Here is a 26,792-nt window from a genome sequence, read left to right as displayed (position 1 = left end):
AGGAAGAAGATGTTTGTCCATAGCCCCAGTTCTTTTTGTGCTTAACAAGCTATGCAACACAGAAAAATCAGCTGTAGCCCTCCATACCAAGGAAACTGGTCATACGATTAGATTTGAGAACAGAAAAGTCTTGGAAAAAGAAAACATTTGGAGGCTGAGAAGAATCAAAGAGGCAATAGAGATAACAAGGCAACCCAATAGTTTCAATGGAGATAAAAGGCTCTATATAAGCAAAACATAGCAACCGCTCATTCAAAAGAAATGTAGCACAAAATGAACTGGGGTCAAGGACAAATGCCTTCTTCCTCCCTCTCAAAGTTTCCAGCTCTTTTCTGCCAGAAATTTTTTTTTTAAATTATGCTAACAGACTTTTCTGTCTGAATTTAAAATTGTGATCAATGTTCTTTCCTTCCACAATTCAAATTTGTGGCCAACGAACTTTCCCGCTAAAATTCAAATTTGTGACCAACAAACTTTCCTGCCAAAATTAATATTCAGGACCAACGGACTTTCCTGACTAAATCACCTCAAGCCCCAGCCAATCAGACAAACTGCAGACTTCACAGCACACCATGAATAAAGCCATAGCATGATAGCTAAAACTTCGGTTCTACCTACCCAGACATGGCGAGACCAGGACAACTGCAACAAGTCTAAGAGAACAGATCATTGTAGACACTACACTCAGATCTTCTGCCCAGTGTGTGGTGATGGCGCCTTATCCCCGCAGACTCTGTCCTCATTTGCACAAGCCTCACACATTTATGATTTATTTAAATCTTTTTATTAACCCTTTATTTGGCATTGTTGCTCAGAAGCAACATATATCTTCTATGGCTCTTATGGGAGATCTGCATCTCCAAATGCCTGTTTACTTGGCACTGTTGCTCTCGTTCAACATCAAGTTACATAAAGCAGCCGTTTCACCATCTGCCAATTAAAGGGTATGAAAAGGAACAATATTCTGTACAACTGTTTATAAATCATAAATAGATCCTTCCATTTTGATCTGGTTTTGGTACAACCTTCCCCAAAATTCAATTGCCTATGTTTTTACATCGTCAGGGAAGGTAATTGGATTGTCTTTCAGACATGAATGTAGAAGAGAACCTAAACCATGTAGTGGATGAACAGGAAAATAAGTGTTATTAAATATTAGAAATATACCTTGATGCCAGAAACAATGGATGAATCTGTTATATTGCAGATGGTAGGAATCTGATCAGCAGACAAGACTCTTGTTGCCATATCAAAGGCAAACAAGACACAAATGATATCATTTAACAGTAGTTCATTTAAATCCCAAAGCAGCTTCCGCAGGTTTTTTAAAAATCACTGAATTCAATTGCCAATGTCCAAGATGTATTGTTTTTACATATTGAAACTAATCAACTTTTTAGAGAAAGACACGGAACAGAATTTGTCTCTGTCCCTGTCCCTGTCCTGTGGTACTCGTCCTCTTGTCATTCTCTAGTCAGTACTTCCAATCACAAGCCTAAAAGCATGAATTTTAGCCACCAAGAGCACAAGTTATTATTTCAGAAGCAAAATAAATATGCACAATTGTTCACTGGGCGTTTCCTCTCTCATTTACTAGTTAGATCCCTAACTTATTTCCAATCCAAAATTTGCTGTTTTGTTTTAAACCATTAAGGAAAACAATTACAACTTTTCATGCACTGGCCTTATTAAATAAAGATAGTTTTCCCAGAGGCACAGAATGACGAAATGTCAAGTTTTGAATAAGGCCCCATTCTATCTTGCAATTCTTTGGATTGTTTAGATTATCCTTCCATATTCAGAGAAGTAATTAAGAGGAAAAAAAGGAGGGTAGGGAGGAACTTTGCACACAGATTAAAAAAAAAAAAAAAAAAAAATTCATATTAAAAATCTGAAATACACATGGAAAATTATGCTCTGCCTTCAAATCTTGGATTAAGTGGCAGCTGTAGGCATTGCAGCTCCAATGATTGTGCAAAGGTGAACTAATATAGTTGAAGCAGTTTTAGGCAGATAATACTGTCCTGTCAGAAAATGTAAATTTGTCCTTATTGTTTGATTAGAAATTCAAGAAGCTGAAACATCTTTTTCCTTACAGGGCCTAAGGCAACAAGAGGGCACCCGTTAAAAATCAAGGGTGGGAGATTTCATGGTGACACTAGGAAGTATTTCTTTACCAAAAGGGTGGTTGATCGTTGGAATAATCTTTCACTTCAGGTAATTGAGGCCAGCAACATGCTCGATTTTAAGAAAAAATGAGATAAGCATGTGGGTTCACTTCGAGGAAGTGCTTAAGGGGGAGGGTTCTTAGAGTGGGCAGACTTGTTGGGCCAATGGCCCTTTCTGCCGTCATATTCTATGTTTCTAAACAGACCTGGTAAGAACTCCCAAACTATTTCCATGTAGATCCATGTGTTCCAAAAATATGTATAATCTTAAATCATTTGCTATTTTTAACTAGTCAATATGTATGCTTGCAAAGTATATTCATAAGCCATTTGGGGAGTGGATACATTTTTCCTCAGATTAGAAACATAGAAACATAGAACATGATGGCAGAAAAGGGCCACGGCCCATCTAGTCTGCCCACACTAATGGCCACCCCCTAACTACTTCCATGAAGAGATCCCACATGCCAATCCCATCTTTTCTTAAAATCTGGCACGCTGCTGGCCTCAATTACCTGTTGTGGAAGATTATTCCAGCGAACAACCACCCTTTCGGTGAAGAAATATTTTCTGATGTCGCCATGAAATTTCCCAGATTCTGTATACATTGCCCTAATTTGAGAATGGTTCCCAAATTTGTGCATCAACTGATTAAATTCCATCAATTAATGAAATTAACAAGTATTTAATTGGCAATAATTAGTAATTATGTGCAGAGCTGCCCTCTGCCCTGTTCTATGTGCCTAAATTTCATAGCACAGAACTCAAAGGGGGCATGGTCATGGGATGGTAAGAGGCATTCTGAGAAATTAGGCCCAGGGTTATAGGCATTTGTGTGCCTAATTACCTTGGAATAGGTGTGAGCATTTACACCAGGTTTTGGGAGGCATAAGAGTTCGTAGAAATAAGGCGCAACCTGCGCACTATGCTAGTATTCTGTAAGGATCTTAATAGCACCTAATTTTGGCCGCCGTTTGTCAGGTGAATAGTATAAGGGCAAGTTTATTTGCAGGAAATACATACAATAATTATTGTTTTATCGCTTTAAACTTCCCACTTATCTCCTTAGTTGGTTTTAGAATCTGGCACTGTGAATCTTTATTCTCAGCTTCCTGGGGATTTCAGGCAGATAAAATGAACTTATGGTTAAGTACCATCATTTCTCAGGCCCATTCATATATGTCTTTTAGGAAATTGCTAAAAACTGATTTGTTTGATAAATTTGTAAACTGATGTTTTAGAATCTCGATTGGTAAATAGTATACTGTTCTTATAAGGCTCCTTTTACAAAGGTGCGTTAGCATTTTTAGTGCACGCACCGGATTAGTGCGCGCTACCCGAAAAACTACCACCTGCTCAAGAGGAGGCGGTAGCGACTAGCGCGTGCTAAAACCGCTAGCACGCCTTTTTAAAAGGAGCCCATAGTGTGCTTATTTTAGTTGATTTTAACGCATTTTTAATTAATTGTATTTTACTCATTGATTGTATAATTTTTATTGTATGTGAACCGCCTAGAACTATGTGGTATGGCGGTATACAAAAATAAAATTTTTATTATTATATCCACGCCAAACTTTAGTTCAAAGCACAAAGTCTGACATCATGGGCCTTAAAACATAAGAACCAATTACTAGCCATACTGAGTCAGACCAATGGTCCATCTACCCCTGTACCCTGTTTCTACAGTGGCCAAAGCAGATCACAAGAACTTGTCAGAAACCCAAATAGCTGCAACATTCCATGCTACTGATCCCAGGGCAAGCAGTGGCTTCCCCCATGTCTCTCTCAATAGCAGAGTATGGACGTTTCCTCCAGGAACTTGTCCAAACCTTTTAAACCATTTACTAATTAGATTCCTAATTTATTTCTAATCTAAAATTTGTTGTTTTGTTTTAAATCAGTAAGGAAAAAATTACAACCTTTCATGTGCTGAACTTTATTTAAAAAAATTTTTTTTTCCTCCAGAGGCACAGAATGGTGAAATGTTAAATTCCATCTTAAAATTCTCGGGATTGTTTAGATTATCCTTCCTTGTTCATTAACCACTGTTACCACATCCTCTGCAATGAGTTCCAGATCTTAACTACCGGTATTCACTGAGTGAAAAAAATATTTCCTCCTATTTGTTTTAAAAGTGTTTCCATGTAATTTCACTGAGTGTCCCCTGGTCTTTGTACTTTTTGAAAGCGTAAAAAATTGATTCACTTGTACCCGTTCTACAACACTTAGGATTTTATAGACCTCAATTACGAGTATATCCCCGCTCAGCCATCTCTTTTCCAAGCTGAAAAACCCTAACCTCTTTAGCCTTTTCTCAGATAAAAGGAGTTCTGTCTCCTTTTTCTGAATTGCTGACATGCCTAATGTCTTGGGTGCCACTGACTGTACCCAAGTCCTATTTAATCCCCCTTTGAAGGAAGAGAAGATGTTTTACAAACACAAGATGGGGGAATACTCCTTGAATATCCAAGCAGTCTGCGATGCAAACCAGAGGATCCTTGATGTTGTGTCCAAGTTCTCTGATAACTGCCATGATTTCTTTATCCTAACCAACTCAGGCCTTTGGCAAAAATTTGCAGATGGAAAATTTGGTCAAGGATGGCTACTGGGTAAGTGCAGTCTGTGGTTTGGAGGGCTGTGTGTGTGGTGGATGTGGGGGAGGAAGGCCATTGGAGGGCTGTGTATGTTTAGGGGGGGGGTCGATGACGTTGAGTGCTTGGGGGAGGGAGCTCATTGTATAGATATGGCTTTTTGAAATGTAATGAGGGGGAGTTTGTTTAGGGGGTGGTTGGACACATATTTGTAACTGAAAAAAAGGATAATTTTTTACCTCACGAGACATGTCTTCATATGGGTGTAAACCTCCTCTAAATGTTCATTTATTGTTCTTCCTGTGGCTCTACGACATGATATGACAATCGCTACCTTGAGGAATCCCAAAGTGGGAAGTTTAAAGCGATAAAACAATAATTATTGTATGTATTTCCTGCAAATAAACTTGCCCTTATACTATTCACCTGACAAACGGCGGCCAAAATTAGGTGCTATTAAGATCCTTACAGAATACTAGCATAGTGCGCAGGTTGCGCCTTATTTCTACGAACTCTTATGCCTCCCAAAACCTGGTGTAAATGCTCACACCCAATCCAAGGTAATTAGGCACACAAATGCCTATAACCCTGGGCCTAATTTCTCAGAATGCCTCTTACCATCCCATGACTATGCCCCCCCTTTGAGTTCTGTGCTATGAAATTTAGGCACATAGAACAGGGCAGAGGGCAGATCTGTACATAATTACTAATTATTGCCAATTAAATACTTGTTAACTTCATTAATTGAAGGAATTTAATCAGTTGATGCACAAATTTGGGAACCATTCTCAAATTAGGGCAATGTATACAGAATCTGAGGAAAAATGTATCCACTCCCCAAATGGCTTATGAATATACTTTGCATGCATACATATTGACTAGTTAAAAATAGCAAATGATTTATGATCATGTATCTCTAGTGCATCCCTGTATAGTAATGTATGTTCTATGCTTCTCTGTACTATACTAAACAATTCTCCTATCCCTGACCCCTTAACCAGCTTCAGGTACCATTACTTAGTGTGTGAGCTTTATTATGTAATCCAGACTTTATTATCAACTTCAATAGCTAATTCTCCCTAAAGTATGTGAATGTGGATCATTTGTCTGCCTTTTGTTCCAGTAAGCTCTTCATCCAGCTCACTGAATAAAACAAAATGTTTCCTTTTTTCTAGAGAGCTGCTGTGAGAAGCACAGAATATGTCAGCTAGAAAGCTCTCTTTCCCTCTCAAGAATTCACCTCAGCTAGAAAGAAGAAATCTGCCTTTCAAAAATCACTGACCAGAGATTTCTTCCTTTCACTCTCAAAAATCCCTTCTTTTTTTTGTGCTGTTTGGTATGGCAATGAGAGCAAAAAGTCAGATATCTACAAATAATAACAAATTATTACTTATAATGACTGGGGTTGCCAATCAACAAATTACATATAATTGGAAAAATTGGAATAGATTAAATTATAATTTTTGGTGGAACTCCTTATGTCATATTTATAAAATGGAGAGACTTATTGCAATACAACAGGGTTGTTTCAGGAAATTTCAAGATATTTGGGAGCCATTAACAAAGTATTGTAATGATTAGAAAAATCTTGTTTCCCTTAAATTTACAAGTTCAATTATGGGGTGGGAGGGAGGGTATTTTTATTGTTACATTTTGTATAAGTATTGATTATATGATAAATAAGGGTGGGGAGGGGGGAGATAAGAGAATATTATATGTATCATTGTTGATTATTAAGTGATATAGTTATGGTTATTTGTATGGATATGTTATCACACTTATTATAAGTTTAAAAATGAATAAAGATTTAAAAAGAAAAAGAAAATAACAATGAAAAATTATGATTTAAAAAAAAAAAAAATCCCTTCTTTTAGGGGTTTCATGCAGTTTGTAAGTATGGTATTTCCACACGTAAATAGCAAAATCAGCATTTATGTACCGATCACTGAATGACAAAAATGCGTTTCAATAAAGAGCACTAAGTAAAATGGCTGTTTTGGACATGTCAGGACTTACATGCGCATCCTTATACACATTTTATAAAAAGCTCTACATTTAGCAAACCTTTCGTAAAATACTTGGGACACCTGTGAACAGGGCAGGATTAATTTGTTGAGGGCCCCTAGGCACACAAGTGCGTTGGGCCCCCTGCCCCGCCCCATCCCACCATGCGCCCAGGCGGAAACAGGAAGCTGCGTTAGAGGGAAGCTTAGGGCAAGCAGTACCGCTTGCACAATTACAGTTCCTGTTGCCTTTCTTACCCGCGTTGCTTGCTTGTCTTACTTTCCGTCAATGAGGGGGTGGGGCCCGCGTTGCCGATCAATACTGGAGGGGCCCATCACCATTTGGAAAAAACAATGTCGATGTCCTCCTTCATCGGGCCCCCCTGACCATTTCAGGCCCTAGGCACGTGCCTACTTGGCCTATTGGTTAATCCTGCCCTGCCTGTGAATGCCCTGACATGGACATCCCATTCTCCATGTGGAGGCTTTATGCAAAAATCAAGCTCATAACCTTCTAGGAATCCAGATTAGGGAACAGAAAGCATAAATAGGAATTGAATGCTATGATGTAGAACATATTTAACAGGGATGGAATAAGAAAATATGAATTGCAAAACATTTAGTTAAGACACAAAATAAAAAGGTCATGAGGGGTTTTTTCTTTTGTTCTTTTTGCTCTTTCTTTTATGTATATTTTGAAAGTTTCATAACTAAAAATTATATTTTAAAAATGCCAAATTTAGGGACTTTTATGAAAGTTTAGCCACGTGCTATATAGAATCATGCTTTAACACTGCCTAAGCGGCATTAGGCGTCACCAGATGTCCAAACAGGTGCATTGTATTTATGCTACAGTTTGCTTCGCCGAAATATTGGCGCCTAATTAAAAAAGAGGCACCTAACTCAAAACCACGCCCACGATCTGCCCCTTAACTAAGTTCACATTAAGGTAGGCACTTTGGAGTAGGTGTCTATCTTTTATAGAATCATGTTTTTTGAGTTAGGTACCTAACTTTCAATGAAGTCCAATTAACGGCAATATCAGCACTAATTAAACCCTATTAATCAAGTTAGACGCCAATGCAGGCACCTAACTGTAGACGGACTATATAGAATTTGCCAGCGACATGTGGTCCAAAAGCATATAATAAGACATGTAGGATTTAGTGCATGCTAGATCACTTTCAAGAAATACGTGGATGGTATGAATGGCGATTATGGATGGGGCGCATTACAGGACCGTTGTTTTCCAAGCTTGTCATGTGGGATGCTACCCATCAGGTAGGTTTCTGGATTTTCACAGTTAATATGCATGAGATAGATGCATGCAAATATATCATTTTCATTGCATTTATCCTAGCTGAGGGTATATCTCGGGGGTAGGATTGGGAATCATTGCTCTAGTACAGGGCTGCCCAAGTCCGGTCCTCGAGATCTACTGGCAGGCCAGGTTTTCTGGATATCTGCAATGAACATGCATGAGAGAGATTTGCATACCAAGAAGGCAGAGCAGGCAAATCTCTCTCATGCATGTTCATTGCGGATATCCAGAAAACTAATGACATTCCGGAAAATGGTAAAGACCCCCCTTTTCAACTAAAGGTCACCCTCAGTCTACACCCAACCCCCTTAAACCCCACCTCTACCCTTCTTTCTCCATTCTAATCTTCTGCCTAAATTTCTGTATAGTCCACTCTCAGCCTATACTCAAATATCTTGTATCTAAACTAAACTACTTATATTTAAACTACTGTTCTTAATTTGCTGTATTGTCCCAATATCTAAACTGCTGCACAGTCTCGTATGTCCAAGTATTTAAATCTACTGTATAATCTTGTATGTCCAATTCACTCCATTGTGAATGTTTACTTGTAAACCGTTCTGAGCTACTGGGAGGACGGGATAAAAATCTAAATAAATAAATAAATAAAACCTGGCCTGCCAGTAGATCTAGCGGACCGGACATGGGCAGCCCTGCTCTAGTACATTTTAACAGCTAGGAATTGGGATATAATTTTCTTCCACATAAAATGCTATCTTATAGCACACTGTGCTGAGAAAACAGTACTTACTGCGCAGAATAAGCTTGCCAAACACACTCTGATCCCTCTCCAGGGTGTTGCAGTTCCAGCGATGGTGACGGAACTGGTGCTGACATTCTGCTGTCCATTCACTGACCCCCAGGCCTATGGACTGCATCACCTCAGGGTGGTGCTGACATAGCTGACGTTGGAGGCTCACTAAACCTGGGACATTATTACACATCACCCTGGAGGAGGAGGAGGAGCCCACTATTCCCATGTACCTGAATAAAGAAGAAACAACCATCACAGATCAGCAACTTTCAGAAAGCATTTGGGGACAAGAAACACGACAAAAATACAATGTCAACTACAGCTCCTTTGTACTACTAATCCAGAATTTAACACTTTTGCAGAATTAGGATAAATAGAAAAAGCACTCATGTTTTTGTTTAAGAATCAAAAACATAAGAAAGGCAAGAGATGTCTAAATCAACCAACAGTAGCAAAAAATACTCGGATAATAATATAAGTCAATAATATAGTGAAACACACTTTCACTAATTTAATAATATAATATAATTATATATTATAATTATATATTATATATAATATATTATATATTATAATATATATTATAAATATATATTATATATTATATATATTATATAATTATATATTATAATATATTATACTATAGTAATAATATAAGTCAATAATATAGTGAAACACACTTTCACAAGAAAAAAAGAGATAAGCAATGTCATATATAAATGTAGGCAGTACTGCTTCAGTTCAAGGGAGTGTATTTCAACGAAATGGAGGAAAAGCCTCAGACAAATGCTCTCCCACCACCACAATGGTGGATAAAGGTGGTTGGGTGGTAACCTCACTGGCAAAAACCTCCGTTGTCCTCCCAAATTAAAATAACTATAAGCAGGGCTGTCTATGCATGGTTGAAAGAAGAAAAAAGTTTTCAACTTATCTCTGTTGATCGGTACACCGACGGTGGCCAGCGTTTCACTAACTTGCTGCCTCAGGGTGTATCACAGTCCGATCAAACTTTTATGCGGGATGCCGTAACATCTCTCCTGATCAAAAAGACCATTGTGGTGGTGGGAGGGCATTTGTCTGAGGCTTTTCCTCCATTTCGTTGAAATACACTCCCTTGAACTGAAGCAGTACTGCCTACATTTATATATGACATTGCTTATCTCTTTTTTCTTGTGAAAGTGTGTTTCACTAAATCAACCAACAGTTACATTTATTACAAGGCAACATGAAATAAAACAAAGTCCTAGGTCTTTAAAAAGACCATTAGAAGTCCCAAATAGTGGAATCCTAGCAAAGTCCCAACCAGGATCCAGGTTTTAGCAAACAAAATTGCCTTCCTCAGGGGACAACTATGGTTTGAATGAAACATAGCAAAATGAATGAAACAATAATATACTTCTTTTTCCCGTTCTCTTGTTTTAAGAATGTGAGATGTATCCTACTAGGTCAGGCCACTGATTTGCTGAGCCCAGCATCCTGTGTCTGGTCTTGCACGATCCATTTCTTGATGCTCACACCCAGAAATAAGCGGTTGGTTCCCAAAGTCTACAAGGTTATGAATAGATTATAGGCTTTTCTTCCAGGAACCTTTTTAAATTCATTATAAATTGAGATATATTAACTCCTTGAGTACATCTTCCACCAAGTAATTATACAGTGCACCAAGTGAAAAAATACTTTTGTCTAGACATGGGCATTCAGTTTGCTAGTATGCCTTAAACATTTAGTGCATGCTAAATTTTTTAACTCATCCCCCATTCTATAAATTTAAGATTTAAGTGCCACTTATACACTTAAATTTATAGAATACTAGGATAAATGTACACTTGCACAAATAAGTACTAGGGCAGGGGTAGGGAACTCCAGTCCTTGAGAGCCGTATTCCAGTCGGGTTTTCAGGATTTCCCCAATGAATATGCATTGAAAGCAGTGCATACAAATAGATCTCTTGCATATTCATTGGGGAAATCCTGAAAACCCGACTGGAATACGGCTCTCGAGGACCGGATTTCCCTACCCCTATATTAGGGGCTAGATTCAGCAATTGTCGCTGCAAACTGACCCGATTCACTAAACAGCCCACCTTGTGTTTTCCCCCACAATTGCCCATTGTCCGATCCGGCCAGGCAAATGAGTAAAACCCCATGCAATATAGCCAAGCGATTGATTCACTTTCATTGCTCGGCTATTTAGCATCCAGTTTTACCAATCCTAAAACCCAATTGCTGTAGACCTGTCGGTAACTGTGTAACCAAAAATAGTAAAACGGATCACTTTTAACTATATCCAACCCGCAAGGTAATAATCCTGTGTCAAAGAAAGGGGGTCTTGGTGGATAGTGAAAGTAATGACATTAAAAATATTTTTTTAATTAATCAGTGTCAATAGCTCACATATCGTATTGCATCCTACTCAAGCTGTTAAAACAGCACCCCAAATACTCAAAGAACTCTTCTAAGTAATATATCAACTAGGAAGTATAAAACCTCTTATAACATTTATGTTATTTCAGGTCCTTAACCTGAATGGTGAATGCCGGATAATCATCTACGTCAAACCTCCTTCCTATCCTTAAACAACTTCATTTGAAACTTTCATTTATTTATTTATAAATTAACTAAAAAAAACTATCTGAAGTACAGGGGAACAGCAACACTTATCTAAATGGCCAGATTGCCAGGTCCAACGTAAAACACATACCAACATTGGACGTGGCAATAGCAGTTTCTAGCGCGGAGAGCTGCATGAATGGCCCACGCTGCTCCCGACGCTCATTGAATTCCTATGAGCGTCAGGAGCAGTATGGGCCATTCAGCACGGCTCCCTGCGCTAGAAACTGCTATTGCAGTTTTGTAAAAGAGGGGGTTAGTTTTATAACTAAATACAAAACAGAAAACATATCGATGCTACTTAGTCTTGTTAGTTGTGCAGTTTGGATAAGCATAAAAAGCTGGTAATCATTATTTTTGTAAACACATCCTCACAATGTTCCTTTCACAGAGGATATTTAACTATGTCTGCACTGATTTGGGAACCTAAATGTGCCAAACTTGTTGAGAAGTCCTTGTTAAAATGGATCTCCCAATTGTCAGCCTGCGCTTGCAGTTCCTGGGACTGGAGGGCAATAATCTTCTGTGGGTTTAGCAGAGGACTGCCAACTGGAAACTCTGACAATCCTCAGTGGGCCTCAATGGTTCACATTCACGCAACCAATTTTTAGCTTTTGTTTGTAGCTTCAGCTGAAACCAGATGATAAGTTTCAGCTGCAGTTATGGTAGCAGTTTCATCTTTGGCCACAACTGAAAAAAGCAGTTTCAGTAGGCCTTTAAGATGCTCACACCTGTCACACCGATAATTAACATCTTCAGTGGTGCAAATGTGGCGTCTAGGAGAGGGGGGTTACATCATGATACCGGAAGAAGAAAAGTAATCAGAAGACTATAAGGCAGGGGTGTCCAATGTCGGTCCTCGAGGGCCGCAATCCAGTCAGGTTTTCAGGATTTCCCCAATGAATATGCATTGAAAGCAGTGCATGCAAATAGATCTCATGCAGATTCATTGGAGAAATCCTGAAAACCCGACTGGACTGCGGCCCTCGAGGACCGACATTGGACACCCCTGCAGTATAAGGTATCCACCGGTGGTGTCAGGAGTTTGCCTGAGTGTTTATTTTGTAAAGTATTTTTGTTATTTGTTGGCTTTCTTTGTTTGTATTTATTGTAGAAAATAAACCACAAAATCCGGGGAGAGTCCACTGAGGGGGTTCCCTGAAGCAGCCTTTGAGGCGAAACATGTCAGAACCCGCTGGAGTTTTACATTCTTGCTGGAAAGTTGTGATGCTTCTTAAAAATTTTTCAGACTTTAGTTTTCATTTTTCATCACTTGAGGATTTTGGGATTATCAAGCAGTAATCTATAATAACTTCACTCTCAAAATAATACATGCAGAAAAATTTTAATGGACTAGCAGCAATGCTATGAAAGATTCAGGAGGCCACATTTAGGGACTTTTCCCCGGTTTGTGGTTCTTCTACCTTGGAAAAGGTTCTGAGCCCTTGCAGTTGTCGTTAAAGAAGTGGAGAAAAGTTATAGTGGGTACCCTTGTTCGTTAGGATTGGTATTCAAATTCTTTGGAACTCACTTGTGTTTATTGTGCCCAGCATAGTTTGTTTAGGTGTGTAACTGTGACAGCATTTTATAACTAGTATGTTCTAGGCCCATCTCTAATCCAGGCATTCCTCTCTCTCATCCATAACCCCTTGTAGTTACATGCCATAGAAGTTGTGCACTAAATACAGACTAAATACAGTTTAGCACCAATTACTCTTTTAGTTGGAAAAATCCATGTGGTGTCTCTCAGGGTTCCCCGTTATCACCTACATTATTCAATGTTTATCTCTCGTCCCTTGGTTCGTGCTTAAAAGACTGGGATATTAGATTATTTAGTTATGCCGATGACATAACAATAGTCATACCTTATAATTTGGTTCTTTTTTTTTTTTTTAATCTTTATTCATTTCAAATCTTAAATCAAGTACAATATTGACATTTATCAATTAAGCATTCAAATACACTTGAAATCCTATAATTAATCATCATAATATAAAATATTACCCCTCCCTTATTTATTTATGACAATGATTTGTTTCAATTATAATCAAAAACACCCACCCTCCTCCCCCCTTAATGTCTTAAAATTTTATACAGGGAAGAATATTTTTAATCTTTACAATAATCTATTAATGGCCTCCACACATCTTGAAATTTGTTATAATTTCCTTTTTGGACAGCTAGTGTCCTTTCCATTTTATATATATGGCATACAGAGTTCCACCGAAAACAATAATTAAGTCTATTCCAATTCTTCCAATTGTAAGTGATCTGTTGAATGGCAACCCCAGTTAAAATTAGCAATAACTTGTTATTATTAGATGTTATAATTTGGTTCTATCTCAGATTTCTACCATAATTGAAACTGTAATAGAAAGGATGAATCTTTGGATGCAGCAATTTAAATGAAAACTTAATTCTGACAAAACAAAATTTTTTGTAGCATCCCTTAGTAAAAATTACTTGTGAACCTTCTATTGAAATTCATTCAACATCTTACAAAATTCACCCTACGATTAAAATATTAGGAATCATTTTAGACCAACATCTCATGATGAAAAGACAGATAGAAACCGTTGTACGTAAAAGTTATTTTACTTTATGGAGATTGCGAACAATTAGACCTTACTTTGAATTTTCTGCTTTTAAGCTATAGGTTCAATCACTTTTACTAAGCCTCCTTGACTACTGTAATATCTTTTACTTGTCAGTCACTAAGAAAGAGTTATCAAGACTATTATTAATTCAAAATGCAGCAGTTAGACTGATTTACAGACTGAAAAAATATGATCATGTGACACTGTTTTATTATGAACTTCATTGGTTGCCTATGAAGGCTTGGATTTTGTTCAAGCTAGGCTGTTTTTGTTATAAGGTTCTTTATGGCTTGATAGCTTCATTATAGCTATTTTATGTATATTTTAGACAATTTATTTTACCAATTTGTACATCGCTTAGAATTTGGAATAGGCGATTAATCAAATAATAAATAAACTTGAAACTTGATAGTAGAAAACAACATACTTTGTTCAACTTCCCTCCCGTAAAAGTATGATATTCCTCAATCATGTCCTAGCATTCCAGGCAGCTTCTCGTGAGAAGGAATTTCATTCATTGCTGCTTTCCGCTAATTCTTACAAACATTTTAGGAAGAAGTTGAAAACCTATTTTTTCCTTAAATATTTGACTAATTAATCCATTCTTTCTATGTTATAATTAATAATTTTTTGTAAACCGCATAGAACTTTTGATAATGCGGTTAACAAGTACATTGCAATGTAATGTAATGTACCCTTCCTTTTTGAAATCTTTGAAAACTCACCTAATCTCTTTGGACTTGTTTTTTGTTATTATTCTCGAGTTTTGTGATCTGCTTTGAAAATTAGTTGAGTTAGCAGAATACAAATTTGCAACTAATTTAACAATTTATGTACTCTAGTACATATGCAATTTTAAGTGCTAAGTGTAAAATTGGGAAAGATTACAGAATTAGAGTTAATTTATAGAACACGACTGATTTTTTTTTTGTAGGGAAAAAGGTACCAGTACTCATACTGGGCAACCTTAGGGGTATGGTCATTATCTATGGCTCTACCCTTACAGTAGTAAAACCCTCTCTCTCCTTTCTGTCCCTGAGTCTCTCTCATGCTCTGCCCTCCCCCTCCCCCTTCCCCTCCCCCAACATCTCTCCTTCCCTCCTAGGCCTCCAACCCCTACCAAATCCAACATATCTGCCTTCTGTCTATTGTTCTCATTCACTCTCTTCCGCCTTACATCCTCAATCTCCTTACCCAAGACTAACCTTCTTCTTGGTGTTTCAAACATCAGGGCGGCAGCGATTTCCAAACACTGTTCTTCCGTGGCTTACCTCTGAGGAAAGAGGAAGTACATCAGACTGGTGTGCCGTGGTAGAGAGAAGATGCTGGGCTGGTGGCAGGGCAACATTTGTGAACTGCTGCCATTGCAGTCTTTTGTAATACCAAGATGAAGGTTAGACTTGGGGGAAGAGGATTGAGGATGCAAGGAGGGAGATGATGGCCATGGGCACTGGAGGGGAGGGGAGCAGGTCAAGTAAAAAAAAAATAAAATAAAAAATACCTGTACTAGCAAGTACCAGCACCAAAAAAAAGCCCTTGTTCTTTACAGTATTACATACAGAAATGTATACCCCCCACCCATGCTCTTTGCCCAAAGTTTACCCATATGCACACCTACCTGTAAAATGTGCTACTGCAGATATGCACATATTTACAGAATAGTACATATCTGGCATATATACATAAATGGTAGCATTCTGAATATTTATGCATAGCTGGCATCTAAATGGTGAACAAAATGCTGAATAAAATCCATCATCTGACTATATGAGCAGCCCATTTTCATAGTACTGAATTCTCCTTCAACTGGAGAAAACTGACGATACCTTTAGTTTGATATGGTAAGAAAGCCATATTGCATGGTTATCTAAATTCCAATTTTACAAAGGCAGAAAATGGATGTCTAACACTGCAGTATGTTCATATTGGAAGGGGGCATAGTCTGAGTGTGCTGTGGGGGAGACCAGTATACATTTTGCCCAGTTTCTCCGCTATTGACGGATCTGTAGCTCCAATGCCTAATATAGGCACCAGTCAGTAACATTGATGGAGAAGTTTCATCAAAGAGGATATCCAGAAACTATTGTGTCTAGAGCAGCTAGACGGGCTCTTTACAATCACAGGAAGGCCCTATTGGAGTACTGGAGAGAACAAGCTCAAGGGGATGTGATCCCTTTTGTTTCTAAGTTTAATCAGATGTCCCCTTGGGTGAAACGGGTCACGCAAACACATGTTGGGCTCCTGCAGGTTCACCCCCTGTTTTCAGGATACTAGGATCCTTTTTGCTTATGGAAAGAACAGGAATTTATATGACATCTTGAGCCCTAATATGTTACCTGCAGTGGACAAGGAGGGTATTCAGAATGGTGAAAGGGGACATCACAGTTGTGGTGGATGCTCTGTGTGCTCTCTGATGTTAAATATCACTGAATTTGTGCATTCGGTTTCAGGACAAAGGTTTAGACTGAAGAGCAACACTTCCTGCATTACAGAGGGGGTTATTTACATCATCATATGCCCCTGTCCTTTGTTATATGTGGGACAGGAAATTGAGGGTCAGATTACTGGAGCACAAGTCATGTATACATACTAAGAGTGGAAGAACCCCTGGTGGTGCACTGCCTTGAAGCCCAACATGCTTTTAGTTCACTGCGGGGTGTGGTGGTTGATCATTGCCCCTGTTCTGTGAGACATGGTGACTGGAGACGTCAGCTACGTCAGAGGGAACAAAGATGGATCTACAATCTACAAACCATCCACCCAGCTGGGCTGAATGCCCGAATTGAGTGGGCGGCGTTCTTTGATTGAAGCTGGCTGGGGATTGGTCTGACTGGAAGGGGGAGGAGTCTGTACTCCATTTTGAAGACACTGATTGCTGGAGAATCCCACGCCTCAGCTTCTATTTGTGTGGATGTGAGCAGTTGGAGCACTTGGAGAGCCTCTACAATTGCTGGTGGAGTAGGCTGGAATCATTCCCCTGATGCAGCTCAGCGAAATGGAGGTTTCCCCGTCGGGAAAGAGTGGCTGCGGGGCCAGGCAGGCTTAAACTTTTTGGATGCATGGAAGACAGCCTGAACACCATCTGCAGCTAAGTGTTTATTTTTTCCTGCTTACCATTGATTGTGTTTGAGACTCATATATGTGCTGCTTGCTTTACTCACATTTTTTGAAGTTTTGTAATTTGGCGTGCTAGAGTTTTTTTGAGGTGGTTCTTACGAGGGCTACTATAGTGTTTCTCACTGCTGCGTGAACTGATACATTTTGGACCTTGCTTAATGATTGTTTATAAGTGGAATTTTTTGCCATATGAAGATGAACTGAGGCTTTTTCTCCACTTTTTTTTTCCCCTTTTTTTCTTTCTTTTTTGTGTGTTAAGTGAATGAGTGGGTCTTTGTATGAATGCAGTGGGTAGACCTGGTAGTGTCTAGGTAGGGTCCTCCTATGGTTTCCAATAGGGCATAATTTATTAGTAAAATTAGGAGTTTTGTATGTCCTTCCAGATATTTTTTTGGGGAGACTAGAAGTACCCAAAAAGCATAGTTACTCACCTATAGCAGGTGTTCTCCAAGGACAGCAGGCAGATATTCTCACATATGGGTGAAGTCGCCCACGGATATGTACGGAAATGTACCATCACTTTAAAACTTTAGCATTATCCATACCATGCATGTGCGAGTGTCTTCCTGCCTGACGTCAGCTCATAGGTCCTTCAGTTCTGTCTAAAAGCTAAGAAGCCAGCTAGGGGAGGTGGGTGGGTTGTGAGAATATCTGCCTGCTGTTCTCGGAGAACATCTGCTACAGGTGAACAACTATATTTTCTCAGAGGACAAGCAGGCAGTATATTTTCACATATGGACTTCCAAGCTGCCAGGCCTATGCTTCTAGGAAGAGGGTTAAATATAATAATAATAATAATAATTTTATTCTTATATACCGCCATACCGAAAAAGTTCTAGGTGGCTCACAACAAGGAATACAGATAAAATACAAATTAGAATAATGGACTTAAAAACAGATAGACAGAAAGCATTTACAATATAATGCAGAAAATACCGGCATGGCAGGGAAAGAAGTAATACATAGAACAGATAAAATACATCAAGTTGAATTTAAGGAACTTGATTGAAAAAATGAAGCAGAATGCATTAAGATACCAGCCTATCAAAGAGTTGAGTCTTTAATAATTTTTTAAAATCAAGATAGGAAGAGACGTCTAACATAATTTTTCCAAGCCATACATTCAAATTAGCGACTTGAAATGAGAGGGTTCCCTTAAGGAACTTCTTATAATGACAGGATTTTAATGAGGGATATGGAAACAAGTGCATGCTACGTGTGGTCTTTTTGGCGTGACTCAAAAAAAATGAGACACAAGATAACCTGGTAGCATAACAAACCTGAAACTGATTTATAACAAATACAGGAAAATTTGAACAGAATTCTCGACTCTATCGGCAACCAATGGAGTTTCAAATAAAAAGGAGTGATATGCTCCCATTTTTTAAAACCACAAATGAGTATTCTGAATCACTCTCAATTTTTTGAAAATTTTCTTGTAAGCACCTAGATATATAATGTTACAATAATTGAGAATACTTAAGATAGAAGACTGTACCAGTAAACGAAAGGAAGTTTCGTCAAAATGGTAATAACTGTCATGAGACTGGTGAAATTCCTGAGGATGGAGGGGAGATGGCTTTTAAAGAGAATAATTTTTTGAGAATAGCCTGACCAAATGGACTTGTCTGGTCTAGAATGCTGATCTAAGCAGTAATGAGAAGTAAATGAGGACCACGTGGCCGATTTGCAAATGCCCTGAATGGGAGAGGAGCGTAAATGGGCAATAGAAGTTGCCATAGCCCACACTCTGTGAGCAGTGACATCCATTCTAAAACACACCCCTCCCAACATCTGGTAAATCACGGCTATATGCATCTTACGTCTCAAATTAAAATCAAAATATCTGAATACATTAACATGACCACAAGCAGAATGTTTCACTTTGTTTTCCTAATTATCCAGAAAAGATGAACAGCAATGCTGACATAATCCCCTACTCATCAGGTTTGTTTGTTAAGTAGATTGTAAACTCTTCTGAGCAAGGACCATGTCTTGAATGTTATAATGTACAGCATTGTGTACGTCCTGCAGCACTAAAGACATGATGCAGTAATGTTAGTATTTAATTTACAAAATATCTACGCAATTTCATAAGAACATAATAGCCTTGTCGGGTCAGACTAATGGTCCATCAAGCCCAGTAGCTCATTTTCACAGTGGCCAATCCAGGTTACTAGTACCTGGCCGAAACCCAAAGAGTAGCAATATTCCATGCTACCGATCCAGGGCAAGCAGAGGCTTCCCCCATGTCTTAATAACAGACTATGGACTTTTCCTCCAGGAATTTGTCCCAACATTTCTTAAAACCAACTACTCTATCCGCTTTTACCACAACCTTTGGCAATGTGTTCCAGAGCTTAACTATTCTGAGTGAAAAAATATTTCCTCCTATTGGTTTTAAAAGTATTTCCCTGCAGTTTCATCGAGTGTCCCCTAGTCTTTGTAATTTTTGACGGAGTTTTGTAACTGTAGTTCATACTTTGTGAAGCACTACTGTCCATATATTAAAAAAAATATATTGCCTAGAAATCTTTAAAAGTACAGAAAGATCATAGTATATATATAAGTCCCAAGGATTGCAAACCTCAAATTTTGCTATTTCAATTAGACCAGAGCATACATTCTGATCATCTTCCACATGGAGTTTACTTGATCAAATGTACAAAGCACAAGTACTATATGCTTGGTAAATAAATAGGAAATTGTAACAAGTAAAATATATTTACCACAAAGAAATGAGATGAAATTGAGGAGGACTAAATTAACTAAGGCAAAAATGTCCCCTAGTTATTGGTTCTGTTCCTCTAACCTTCATGTTTGTCCACTCATCTACCACACAGGTTTACACCCCAACGGGGAAAAAAATCATAAGAACATTTATTTTCTACAATCACAGAACTTACCACCATGAAGAAGTGACTTCTGGGGTTACCCAAAGCAAGATCAGAGACATAGAAAACCAGATCCCAAGCAGCAAGAGTTTCATATTAAAAACCCTTCAGTCCTCATCAGTTCAAGTGAAATAAAATCCGATAGACTAAGCAAAAAAAACAAACAAACAAAAAAACCACACCACAAAACCCACCCAAAACAAAACAAAAACCTTAAAACAGCAGCATACAAGTAGCTCCTAAGATCCCAGAGCTCACCACCCCAGCTCTTCACCTTTCCATTTCAGGGCTGGGTTGGTTATGTGTTTTCATACTGAAGATAGTCTGCTGTGATCTGAATCTTAAATATTTTCTGCCTACTTTCCGATTTGTTCTAAATGAGATCCTTAGACTGGGGAGGGAAAGGCCAGTATAGGCTGCTTTTCTTTTTGTCCTGCTTCACCACATCATTTCAGGGCTGTGGAAATAAGGCTGAAGGGCTGATGTAGGTTGCTTACATACTGGGTGGGTTCTGCTTTCTTTCTTTCGTCCTTTTTTTTTTTTTTTTAACTCACATGAAATGATGTCAAGACACATGAGGAGGGGGTAATACCTCTGATTAGCCTTGAAATGCTGAAGAAGCAGTCACCTCTCAACAACCTAAAAATCCAAACAGTATGTGATCAAAATCCACCGCCAGCTTTTGCATTTATGCACGGTACACTTTCACAGCTGACGTTAGAATCTATAAGAGGGGGGAAAAGTCAATTATTATATCTTGGTCCTATTCCAAGACCTTAACTTTAATCCGTTTGTTTCCATAAAATTATTGGGTTAAATACCACATACAGTATAACTGAAACTTAGTAGTGACCTAATTCTGAGAACAGAATTAAATGTGTGTGTTTGCTTTAAGAAATGACAAACACATCTTACTAACATGGCCTTTGACCTGAACAGCAAAATCATTCCCTGCAAAGACAAAAGGAATGAGGGTAACTATTGTTCATAACTGGGATGAGGATGGAAGAGACGTGTGAAGCTTTCATACAGATTATAACTTTCACACTGAGAAACAAAATGCTATGATCATTCTTCATTTCCAGCCTGTGTGCAAAAAGGTTCTGTTTTACACATGGAAGGGCATAATCGAAAGGAATGTCTAAGTCCGTTTTCATCTAAGTCGCAATTTATCCAAAGTAAAAAAACAGCCTAAGACACATTTTCGAAAAATACGTCCAAAATTTTTTTTGTTTTGAAAATCGTCTAACTATACGTCCTGCTGATCTGATTGTCCAAGTCGCTAAATCATCCATCTTTATACATTTTTGTCCAACTTTTTGTCTAAGTCAAAAATGTCTAGAACAAGCCCTATGGGAGTGGTCTGCAAAGTGATTGACTGAACACCCTGACATGGCACCTAAATAGTGGTGTATCTTACAGGGCACTGCTGTGAACACAAAAAGGGTGCCATGTCTTCTCCTCACTACAGCTCCCTTATAGGTCATGGTGAGTCCCCCAAACCACCTCCAGGATCCCCTAGACCTACTTATCTACCACCCTAATAGCCCTTATGGCTGCAGGAATCACTTATATGCCAGTACAAAAGGGCTTTGGAGGGGGTGTATAGGGGAGTGCACATGTTTAAGTATCAATGCAGTGATTACAGGGGCTTATGGGCATGGGTCCTCCTCTCCATGAGTCCCTAACCCACCCTCAAGATGGCTTAAGCCGCCTCTGTGCTGGACGACTAGGCTTTCCTATGCCAGGCTGCCAGGTGATGATAGGTTGATGATAGGAGGCTGAATTTTAAAGGTGTGATTAATATTTTTATGGGGGTGGGGGGGTTGGTGATCATTGGGGTAGTGTGTGGGGGTCTGTTTTGTGTTTTTTTGCAGAGCTTAGCTGGTGACTTTAGGTGGGTTTTTGTGACTTAGACCATGTTTTACAGCGCCATTTTTGCTTTTTAAAGGAAGCTAGCTGCACACTGGACTATACGACCCCTGATGAAGCCGTTTTAAAGGCGAAACGGGTCCCTTAGGGCAATCAGCTTTAACAGCTACGTCTTTTGGATAGGAGTAACGGCCATAATAACAGAAAAAAGATAAGTGCTGGACTCCTTGTTATCAAGTTGTATTATTATTTTTTAGCACTTCAATATGTAATTTAAGCACAGAGCACTTTTTCTAACGTTTCTCAGCTCGATGAAAGATACAATTTCCCTGCTTTTATATCTTTGCAGGCGTCTGAGAGCTAGAGAACAATTAATGTGCATTTTTCAATTACAATTATTAGATATAATGACATCATCAGAGATGCAGCAAAGCAAATCAGGGCAGTAGAAGGGCCCGAAGCAGTGTGTGAAGACTGCTGCACACGCTGCTGGAATCGCCAGGTTTGTAGTCGGGCCCACGGGAAGGGAAGGGAGGGGGGCAGCAAAGGACTCAGGTCCCGGGTGGCGGGGTCAGTTTAAGAGCCGGGGCGGAAAGTTGCTGGGCTCCTCGGTGGGGGCGCTGAGGGGCCGCGATCCCTCTCCTCCGAGACCCCCCCCACCCCGCTGGAGGAACGGAGATCGGCGGCTGGCTGAGTCCCGGCTTGTGGAGGCGATCAGCGGCTGGTGACGTACAAGCGAGCATGCGCACTCCTGCGGCCACAGACCTACTGATCATGGCACACGCAGATAGGAGTGCGCATGCGCAGCTAGCGTTTTATTATATAGGATAAGTCTTTTGAATATGTTTGCTTTCCCTTATCACAAACATGTTTAGTCCCTTCCTTTCATAAAAGGTTTTTTTGGTTTTTTTTGCTTCAAAGTTACCAACTGTATATGCAGAAGAGTTGTATATATAAAATAATGCCCATCATGCCTTTTAAAATTTTTATTAGCAAGTCCTATCAGGCGTATAAGAGTCTGCCTTTGGAAGCATAAGAGTTATCTTAAAAACAAGTGGCTAAGAACCGATAATCCAGCAGTCCTTAATTCAGTCACATAAGTTCATAGACCTTCAAGTTTGTATTAGTCTACTATGGTGGGAAAGTATCCTTAGCTCTTCTCTGTACAGAATAACAGTAGACCAATCACCTCAGTAATGACTCATGAACTGAATGTTGATATAGACTTTTCTGTTTTTATAGAGGATTTACTCTGCATAACTCATCTGGTGGCCTACAGCATTTATGAAGGTTTTGTGGCAGTAACACACCATAAATGCCACCAACACATTAATCTCTGTTAACGTGGAGTTCAATAGCAAAAATATAAGGCATACTATGCAACACAATCAAACTACATAAGCAAATGCATACACAATAGTTAATATGTAGAAAGGTTAACACAGCTTGCATTAACCCTTGGCCTATGAAAGTTTATTGCACCTCCAGACAGGACAGGATGAATCTTTAAATGGGCCCTGAGCAAACAAGTGTGTTGTGCTCCTATTTAAATACTGTATATTTTAAAACTGCCACAAATAGGGCCCTATGTAGTTCTGATTGCAGAAGAAAACCAGAAGCAGCAGCAGCTGGGGGAAAGAATAGATAGAATTCTGCAAGTACGGGTGGCTAACTTCCTGCAATCTTTTTACAAGCAACTGACGTACTAGGGCAAAAATCAATCTTGTGACCCATTCAATTAGCATATTATGAGAGGGACACCCTCAAACATTTGGGTCTTAGGCCTGTGCCCAATTTGGATATCTCTTAATCCTGTCCTGCCTCCAGAGGTGTTATCTTTCCCCTCTGAGCATCAGTTCTCTATTGTAAGAGATGATAGTCTTGGGGAACCACTGGATCAGATGTGAAAAAAGGAACAGCACCTGCTTGTGTCTCCATCCCAAAGAATATCGATAGGGCAGCCTTCTGTCTTTGCCAAACCTATGATCTAGTGTCTTCCTTGCAGCCTTTTTTTCCTGCTCCTCTCCCCCCCCCCCCCCCAAATCTACTTTGAGGTTATGATAAAAGGTCACGACCATCATATTTGATGTAGTTTCAGCCATGGGCGTGACTGAATGAAAATCACTCCTGCCCCAACAGACTCCTGCTAGACCACCAAAGATTCAGAGAGGTGTGGAGGATTTACAAGGAGTAGTGGGGGTCCACAGTGAAAGTGGGGAGTTGTCTGCTGCTGGTGGGAGAGGGAACTGTGGGAAAGGGGTCTTTTAATTTTTTTTGTCATCTCCTATGATGGCAGGATACCCCAGAACAAATATTCCCCCAATGACATAGTAAATGATGCAAAAAAAACCCAACAAAACAAAACAAACAAACCCCAAAACAACCAACCAACCATTTTCTGGCTGTCCATCCCTAACCTATGTAACATTAATGTAAATATATACCTTTAAGGGTTACAGTGAACTCACTGATATTTTAAGTGTGTACTTGGCGAGATTGTATATTATTCATCATAGTCAATTATCACTGAAATCTGTGTGGAAGTTCATAGTTTTCTATGATTAATCTTGCATGAGTAGTTCTTATTGCAACTCTAGTCTCTGAATTTAAAAAAATACCTTGTTTACCTGTGGCGTTTATAGATAAAAAGACTAGGGTGAAGTACTACAATATTCATTTCAGGGACAGTTCTCCTCAGAAGTCTACTGAAAGAGGGGTTGGGGGAGGGGGCGGTTGTCCCATTATTGTACAGTCCACATCCTTGGGCAAGGCTACATTTGATATAAAAGTTACTTTTCAAGACCTAGCCCATGGTCCATATAGCAAATGCTATATCCCATGGTCCATATAGCAAATGCTAATCTACATGGTTACTAATTTGGGTATTTTTTTAAAGTGAGGTTTGGCACTAGTCATTTCCTTAACACATTATTGTTTTTCAAACTTTTCTCTTGTTTTTCCCTTCATTTCTCCATCAGAGTTGGCTCAGTTCTGTACAACCTCAGATGCCAAAAGTAATATTTTTAAATTGACTTGAAAACATTTTGCTGAAGTACATTGAAGAGCTTTATTAATACATCCTAAAATCCACATTCTGGTTCCACCCTTGAATCCAGCTGCCAGTAAGAGACTATTACAGGCCTCAAAATCATAACCAGTTTGTTTTTAAATTAGGGCAAAAGACACAGATATAATGAAGTGCAATGTTTTAAAAAGCAATACTATAGCAGGGAGGAGGGCTTTAAATATCTAGGAACCAGTATGAGCCCCGAAGTGATGGACTGGGTCAGGAACTGATTGAGTGGAAGGTGACAGAGCGCAAAAGGGGATGGGACTTGTACACCGCTTTTCCTGTGTAGTTTATGCAATCAAAGAGGTTTACATATTTTAGACAGGTGCTTATTTTGTACCTGGGGCAATGAAATACGTGTTAAGTGAATTGCCCAGAGTTGAAGTGGGAATCAAACTCACAACCTCAGGGTGCTGAGGCAGCTACTCTTAACCACTAGGCCACTGTAGTCGATGGAGATTGCTCTGAAGAAAGAGATGTTACTAGTAGTGTGTATCAAGGTTCGGTTCTTGGGCCTATTCTTTTTAACATTTTTGTAAGCGATATTGCTGAAGGGCTGTCTGGTAAGATTTATCTCTGAGTATGATACCAAAATCTGCAATAGAGTAGACACCACTGATGGTGTGGATAGCATGAGAAAGAGCCTAGTGAAACTTGAGGAATGGTCCAAAATTTGGCAGGTAAGATTTAATACTAAGAAATGCAAAGGTACAAAAACCCAAAGAAATGGTAGTTTAGGCCTGTGGTGTCAAACTTAATCACATAATGGGCCAAAATCTAAAACACAGGCTAAGTTGTGGGCTGAATTTTTTTATTAAGATACTCAGTCTTAGTGATTCACCTGGTTATTTTCATCTCATAGATGTTACCATACTTAATCCCAACTTTATTCAAATAATCATTCTAGGCATAGACAATAGACATACGGTAGATTGATGATCCTGTTTTTGCCCAGCTCTCACACACTTATCTTAGACAGAATTCAGTCAGGTAATCATCTTTGGCTAACAGCTCACAGATGAGCATAATTCAGTCTATCATCAACTCCTTGTATTCATCTTTTCTTCCTGACAAAGGTCTCTTGTTTCACAAGTGGATTCTTCACAGAAGGAAACAAACACCCAACTGGACAGGCTAGTTGCCTATCCTGTTATTCTGCCCTGCTTCTTTTACATTCAGGATCAATCGCTAAAATTAAATCACATCTATTTTAAAAAAAATAAATAAATCTAGCAGTACAATACATAAGTTCTTTGGAGGTCATGCTAGCTGGTAATCTTTTTGAGATTTTTGGATCAGTCATTGGTAGTACAGCATCTCTTACCTGATGCTCACGCCAGCTTTATCCTTCCCTCTGATGTCATTTCCTGGTCTCCGTGAACAGAAAGTGATGTCAGAGGGAGGGATAAGGCCGGCACCAGCAGCAGGTAACAGATGCTGCTTGTGGAAAGCAAAGATTTGAAGAAGTATGGGAGGGAAAGAGAAGTGCTGGTACTCCTACCAAGGTGGCGCTCGGGGTGATCCACCCCTCCCTTACCACACCAATGGCTAAGAGTTTGGAAGTTTTTTAAAAATACTATCTTGGAAGCCTAAACCAAATCCAGATGTATTCCACATATTAAAATAGGAGGAAGGCAGGCCAAATGAAAGATGGCATGGTTAAAAGGTGAGGTGAAGGAGGCTATTAGAGTCAAAAGAAAATGTGTGTATGGGGGGGGGATGTTGAGGGATTTGTTTGTGTGTGTGTGGGATTTAAGTGGGATATGTCTACTAATGAAAAATGTCTTCTTTCTAAA

General features: G+C 39.1%; 1 protein-coding gene across 1 annotated transcript in view; it reads right to left on the bottom strand.

The window, feature by feature from the left end:
• The window catches only part of WNT2 (Wnt family member 2), a 67,055-nt gene extending 46,930 nt beyond the window's left edge, over positions 1-20,125 (bottom strand). Inside the window, exons 1-2 of the mRNA XM_033958925.1 lie at positions 20,067-20,125; positions 8,835-9,067 (exon numbers count right to left, since the gene is read on the bottom strand). Of these exons, the coding sequence (XP_033814816.1) occupies positions 8,835-9,067; positions 20,067-20,116 (283 nt within the window). The 5' untranslated portion in view covers positions 20,117-20,125. The remainder of the gene's footprint in view (positions 1-8,834; positions 9,068-20,066) is intronic.
• Between the last annotated feature and the right edge of the window lie 6,667 nt (positions 20,126-26,792).

Source organism: Geotrypetes seraphini, chromosome 9, assembly GCF_902459505.1.
Source record: "Geotrypetes seraphini chromosome 9, aGeoSer1.1, whole genome shotgun sequence".
NCBI classification, from domain to species: Eukaryota; Metazoa; Chordata; class Amphibia; order Gymnophiona; family Dermophiidae; genus Geotrypetes; species Geotrypetes seraphini.
Note: the sequence above shows the minus strand (reverse complement) of the source record. Positions and strands in the feature narration are given on the sequence as shown.